Source organism: Lipotes vexillifer, unplaced genomic scaffold (assembly GCF_000442215.2).
Source record: "Lipotes vexillifer unplaced genomic scaffold, Lipotes_vexillifer_v1.1 scaffold1162, whole genome shotgun sequence".
NCBI classification, from domain to species: Eukaryota; Metazoa; Chordata; class Mammalia; order Artiodactyla; family Lipotidae; genus Lipotes; species Lipotes vexillifer.
The window spans coordinates 770526-777405 of NW_006779033.1; the positions used below are offsets into that span (position 1 = coordinate 770526).

General features: G+C 54.5%; 1 protein-coding gene across 1 annotated transcript in view; it reads left to right on the plus strand.

Annotated features, from left to right (window-relative positions):
* PXDC1 (PX domain containing 1) overlaps positions 1-6880 on the plus strand; it is a 25739-nt gene that overhangs the window by 14373 nt on the left and 4486 nt on the right. Inside the window, exon 4 of the mRNA XM_007452091.1 lies at positions 6530-6641. Coding sequence (XP_007452153.1) covers positions 6530-6641 — 112 coding nt within the window. The remainder of the gene's footprint in view (positions 1-6529; positions 6642-6880) is intronic.

The window sequence follows — 6880 nt, forward strand, 5'->3', positions numbered from 1 at the left end:
CTCCTGCATCGGCAGGCGGACTCTCAAGCACTGCGCCACCAGGGAAGCCCTCAGTGAGGCATTTTGAAGTGAATTACTGGAATGCGTCGTCCAGCCTGCAAAAATAAGAGTTCACCTAGCGCAGCACTGACTTGGTTCTTGGCTTTAGGGCGGGGGGTCAGAAAGGGACACACGTGTAGGTCTCCTTAGCGTGGTTGCTGGGTTGAGCCTCTGGCAAATGTCAGCAGCGCTAAGAGGGGGTGGTCAGCTGCCCTGCGGGTCAGAGGGGAGCGAGGGAAGCCTGGGTTCAGCCCGGTGGCAGCTTCCTCAGATCTGGGCCGCACGCGTTGCTACAACACTAGACTCTGTTTTTGCAGTGCTGTTGGTAAAGCCCGTGAGGGGCATTTTGTAGGAAAAGAGGTCTGTCCTGGAAGCCTCAGGAGCCGGGCTTCCCCAGGCAACTTGTCTGGCCCGAGTGAGGTTGTGTGGGCGTTTGCCGGGCGCAGAGGGGACACAGCTCGGCCAGCGGTGACATCCCACAGGTCACCTTGACGTGAGGGGAGGCAGAGGGGGGCGGGGTCCCTGTGTCCAGCACTTGAGTTCTGAGTGGAAGGAAGGAAAGAGGAGGGAGCAGAGGAGGGGGGCTCAGAGGGAGGTGACGGGGAAGAATCAGCAGGTGAGGGGACCTGAGCCCAGAGCCGTCACCTGAAAAGGAACTGGGTCCCAGTGATGGGAAGATGGACGGGGCACATTGGGGTGACGGCTGACATCACTGGTATAAAAGTGTCCTTACTGAGTGATGTACCACGGCAAGGATGAGATTCCTTAATTGTGTGCTGGGGCGCGGCGGGCAGGGCTGGCAGGTTCTGGGAACCCGGGACGGAAAAGTTACTTTTCGCTCTGACCGTGTGTGCGCAGGACAGGGTTCAGCCTGGGTTTGCGTGTCTGCCACTTTTGTCATCTTCCCAGGAGAGCTTCGTGTGTGTCCTTAGGAAGATGAGCAGGGGGCTGGGGGCCTCTTCTTAGCTAACGCCTAGCGTCCAGAACCTTCTCTACAGGAGAGTGAAAATGGCGATCAGCCCTCCTGACCGGATGTCCGGGGACCCCAGTGTCCAAGGCTCAGAGAGGCTTCAGAGCGTGTCGGGCTCTGTGTGCTGTCACCTGGAGCGTGGGCACCTCTGTCCTTCAGTTTTGCACGGAAGAGCCCCGGCACTGGCATCTCCATTTTGCTTGATTTCTTTCTGTTTTGAGCAAACGGTAGAACCAAGAGCCGCAGGATCCTTTCAGGGCCTGGGGTTGGTGGCAGGCGCAGGTTGACCCCAAAGGCCCCAGGGCGTAAGAGGGACAGGCCGGCGCTGCATGCAGGTGCTCCTGACGGCGACAACCTGGCGTCCCCAGCCCCCGTCTTAGTGCCGATTCGGATAAACGCACGACCCAGGTTTACCCCAAAGTGCTGAAAGGAAGGAAACAGGATTGAACAGGGGTAGCGCTGGGGTCCCACGTCGAGGTTTTAACTACGTTCTTATATTGTTTTGAGGACAGAGGTTTGGGGTCCCTCCTGCCCACGAGCTCAGGAGGCCTGGCACACAGGTCTGGGAAGGCAGGGCCTTGGCCTCCCCGTGCAGGCCGGGAGCCCGGGTCCTGGGGACATCGTGCTCCCTGCTGGGGCATCGCAGGGGGGAGTCACTGCAGCCACCGCAGCGCAGCACGGAACACTTTGTGACACAGGGCTGCCTGACAGTGGGCTTGGTAAACAGCTATTGCGAGTCAGCTGCAGAGAGCCCGAAGCCTCGTGCCAAGACCACGGCCTGAAGACAGCCCTGCGCGGGAAGCTGGCGGGGTCGCCCCTTCCAGAGCTGAGGGTCTCCCACGCCTGGGGGTCCCTCCCCCTCGTCCGCTCTCATCAGTCAAAGGGGTTCTCCCTGGGATCTTTGCCCCCAAGCTCGCTGGCCCTCCCTCTCCCTGAGCGCGTGGCTGGGCGGGGCAGTTCCCACGGCATGTGAGACATGCTTTCGTCGGCCACTGAGACAAGGATGTGGCAAATTCAGTAAAACTTCTAAGGAAAACTGTTCCGTACAGTAGCGCTGCCAGCCGCAGAGGGCCTGGAGCCGCGTGGGCAAAAGCCCTGCTCCTCAGTCTGGGCCCGTATTTGCGCTGCACGTGGACTCGGGAGTGCCCGGGGGGCTGGGCCTCAGGACCCGGAGAGCCAGGTGCCCCGAGGGCCGAGTCTCCAGCAGCCCAGCCTCTCCCCGGGGTGTGTCCTCAGTACCGACATCGGCCACCCGGACCTGATTTCCTGGCTCATTCATTTATGGATTTCCTGTCATCCTGGGCATGTCAGGCTGTGGTCACTCTGGCTTTCCATGTCACCGTCGACCCCTCTGCTCCAGGCCCTGGGCCTCCTGCTGGCTGGGCCCTGTCTCCTCCCTCCCCACAAGCCCTGCCCGTCCATGTCCACTCCTGTCCAGCTAAATTCCACTCGTGCATGGAAACGGCCATGCCCGCTGTCACCCCCTCCCCCAGACTCTCAGCACCTTCTCAAGCCTCTGATGTGGCATCCTGGGAGGTGGTGCCCTGGCGGACATCCCTGACGTTGGCCCACTCTCAGGCCTCTGCAGTGACCTCTAGGTTGACCAGCTAGGGATCAGGGGCTCCACTAGATGGCGCCAGGCGCCCATGGTGTGAGAACCAGCCCCCACCCCCACCCCGGGGCCACGATTCTGGCGAGTGCTCTGGCCTCTTAGGTGATGCTTTGGACCAATGCAGCCTTAAACATTCTTCATCCCGTGTTAATCTAAAAGTTTATTACCGAGTCTAGGAAAACTTAAATTTAGTTTTCTACACCATGGCTGTGTTTGTGCAGCTTAAAAGAAAGCATAAACCTCAGTCTCGGTCTGGCTGCTTGGATTAATTGATATTGGCCTCAAAAATCATAGTACTCAGGTTTGGGAAGGCTGGAAATATAATTTCATTTTTTAGTAACCAGGCATCTGTACAGTCTCAACTTAATTTTCACCACATGGATAGAGTCCCGGTCTCCAGTTAATGAAACGACATGGCTTTGTGTTTTGTTCCGTTGTTAGAGACGTTGAAAGTAGAATAGGAAAGGGGATCGGAGCACGTGTGAATGTTTTCAGGGCTGAGACTGTCCGCAGAAAAAAAAGAATAGATGAATTAATGAACTGAGTTATGGTGGCATATGGGGCATGTGAAAACAGGGCTGCAAGTAAAAAAATAGCAAATCACCACCAGCCAGACACTGGCCATTGTTGCAGGAATGATCACTGGAAGATGCTGAGATCAGTGGGTGAAAGTTTAAGGAGAAGCAGAATTTGCACTTGCATCTCCACCGGGATCGTTCTTAACTACAAAGAGAGTATCCTCATTTTGGAGAAAACCTCCTGACCCGAGCGATCCAGACGACATCCCAGGAATAAGTAAGGCCTGTGGGCATCGCACTCCTGATCTGATGCCCGAGGGGAGGCAGCATCCCTGCAGGTTCCTGCCGGACCGTCCACCTCTGTCCAAGCACGGAAACGCCAGGCACGTTGAGGCACAGTCAGTGAAAGACTCACCAGTCCGCGTCCCAAGTGTTGCAGCCACAGGAGAGATGAGGCAAGACCCAGGCCCTCGAGGCCGTCAGGGGTCACAGGAGGCTGAACCACCGCATCTTCCTGCCCCGAGGGATCCGGGCCGGGCCCAGAACAGACAGAGGGACATGGGTGAAACTCAAGTGCAGGAGGTTTTGGTTTATAGAGTATTGCGCCGATGTTCATTTCCTGGATTTGCTTGTCGTACCAAGGTTATGTGAAATGTTAACCAAAGGATGAGCTGCTGAGCAATCTGTGAAAGCTCTATACTGTTTTTGCAGCTTTTCTGTCATTCTAAAATTAGCTCCATGGAACTGGCCGTGTATGTGATTAAAGGTACGAAGCTGACTTCCAAGAAATTCCCATTTTCAGTATATTTGAAGGTAGGCTTCAGATGCTGACGTTTTTCAGTAAGCGTAACATTTCCTTTGGTTCTTTTTATTTGGGTGACCCAACAGACATGAGGACACTTGGAACAACGATAGCGATAACTACCATTTATGAGCCCCAGCACTTGTTAGGTTCTTTATAAAAACCATCTCATTTAATCCACACCTGTGCCCCTTAGGATAGCTGGATACGGTTATTCCCCTTTTACAGACAAAAAAGCTAAGCAAGGAGTAAGCTGCTTCCCACGCTTAAGTGGCAGACGTGGAGTTTCCTGGAGGGCCCCGCTGGCCTTGCAGACAATTGGCTTCTCTGCACAGACAATTAAGGAATGATTTGTAACAAATTTGTTTTGGGGGCTGGTTCCATTTTCTAGATTCCACTTTCTAGAGCTCCAAATCTCACATTTAAGAAAGATGAGGAGGTTCCTATACAAGGTGACTCCTGGCGACATTCACAAATGTTTTGCAGCACTGACGTTTGTTTTCACTTGTAGGGTCTTCCCTTCCAAATTCCCTTGGGAGGCGGTGGGAGAGAGGATCTGGGGGCTGTCAGCTGGCTGTCCTGAGGTGCCTGAGGTTTTACGTGCTTCCTGGGACAGGTTTGGGTCAGTTAATAAAAGCAGTAAAGCAAGAGGTTCTGTGCTGTAGTGCGTTTTAAATTGTTAAGCAGGGGGATCTTAATCTCTCCTGTCGGGGTGTCGTCCTCTGCAGTGTGTCTGCTCACTCAGGCTTCGGTCAACATCTTCGTGCTCTTTCTGCACCTGTTGGTGTAGTTGATCCCAGAGGTTCCAAGCACTGACTTTTCGCTGGTTTTCAGCTCCTTCTCATAACTTACAGGCTGTCTGAGGCGGGTGGGCTCTAGGTGGGCTCAGCCAGGGAGAGGAGGTCGGGAAAGAGCCACGTGCTGATGCCACGTGGAGTGTGACCGACCTCGAAAGGCCAGTGAAACGAGCGCTGTCACTTCTCCAGAAATTCAATTGGAAATTTTAGCAGTTACTTGGCAAATCCGATTGATGGATAGTCATTTTATCCTGGGGGGCAGAGGTAAGGAGGAAATCGACTTTTTTTTCTTCTTTTTTTTGTGTAGTTTCCCTAAGTGTCTTCATGTGGAGAGAAATTCAAAGAACTGAGAATCAAATACCCAGAAAGATTAAAAGTAAATAGGAAGTTACAATTTCACTTATTAAAAAAAAGCAAATCTGTACATGGGGATAAAATAATCTAAATTATGGTGAGATGTAAGAAATAAAACAATCCCGCAAACAACAATAGCATCAGATGCCCAACGAGACGGGGTAACACTGGACATCCTTGCGACCTGTGCCAGGGCCAGAGGAAGGGCTATCTTGAGCTGTTTCCGTGCATCAGGCCCTGAGTGGGAAGGTGATGATCATTGGATTTGAGGACCCAGCAGGAGTTTAGAGTCTGTTTGAAGCACGTTTTTAAGGTGGGGTAAGTGAAGGCCCTGATTTGACGGGACAAACGAGGCCCTGAGCACGGAGCTCGATGACCAGGGGCCGAGGTTGGTTGGGGATGCACACAAGGAGCTGGAGCCCTGGTGACCCTCCAGGTCTATCCTTGGAGAGTCTGTGATCCACTGAGGGAAGGGAAGGACACACAGTCCCCGGGAAATGTCAGTAAGAACTTCCCCAGGTCGGAGAAGGGAGTCAAGTGCACTTATGTTTAAATGGACCAGATGACGTGATGGAGCCTGGGAGCTAATAGGCTCTTAGAGTTGGAAGGGTCCTTGGAGAGCATCCAGGACAATTTTGAAATTTCCAGTTAGGACACTGCGTCCAGTATCTCGGGGTTCCCTGCTGGGCTGCGCCGTGGAGTCCCAGGTCCCAGGCCGGTGCTGTTTCAGCTGCCCACTCCTCCACACACACACACACACACACACGCACGCACGCACGCACGCACGCACGCATGCACGCATGCACGCACACACACCACCACCACCGATGCTCGGGCTTCCCCGTCCCCCGCTCCCCTTCTAGAGCTGGGTGAGCACCAGACTTTGCAAATCTAACCACACAGCCAATGTAGACACACAAAGACGATCTCTTTGTTGCCCTTTGTGCTTGTTGGTGAGAAGTCAGTTTGTATATAGGATAATATAAAGTAAAAGGTGGAGTCACCCGTTCGGTTGAAAATGCACACGGATTGCGCTGGATCCTCACGGCGACCCTGGGCCGTGCTATCCTCACCTGAGACAGGTGAGAGCTTAGAGAGGTCAGGTGACCTGGGCAGAGCCCACGTCGTGTGCGGTCGTCTTAGCCTGAAACCCAGCCTCGTTCTGCTCCGGCTTCAAACCCACAGGGCGGGCGTATGGCGAGAGCGCTCGGACGGCCAGAGCGCCTTTCTGCGGGGGAGAGATGCCCCTCTTGACTGGTGTAGGGTCGGCAGGTGTGGCCCCTGAGTCTGGGCGGCGGAGAATTCTCTAAACTGTGGGGGAGGAGGGAGCACAGTAGGAGAAGGGGGGTGTGGGGAGATCGGTGTGAGCCCCAGACTCTTCAAAACTTCAAAATCGGATCCCCTTCTGAATATTTCCCTTACTGCTTTCGCTTTCAGAAATCATGAGGTCCAATGGATTTTGCTTAGCAAATACCGAAACAATCGTTATTGACCACAGCATACCAAACGGAAAAGACCAGCACGCAGCTGTGGACCCCTCGGAGCACCTGTAAGTGCACTGATTCGAGTGTCATTTTACACACGAGGTCCCAAGCCGTCAGCCAGTGCCCGGGGCAGGTTCCCTGCCCACTCGGGGCTCTAGGAAGGGGACAGAGTGTGACCATGCGGTTGGCTGTGGGGAGGGGGGACATTCAGGAGGAGTTGCCTGGCTTCACGTCTGTGCTGTGCTGGGCCCTGGAGGGTCCAGGGCCACAAGCCTCCTCGTGGGGGCCTGGTCTCCTGGGGTGG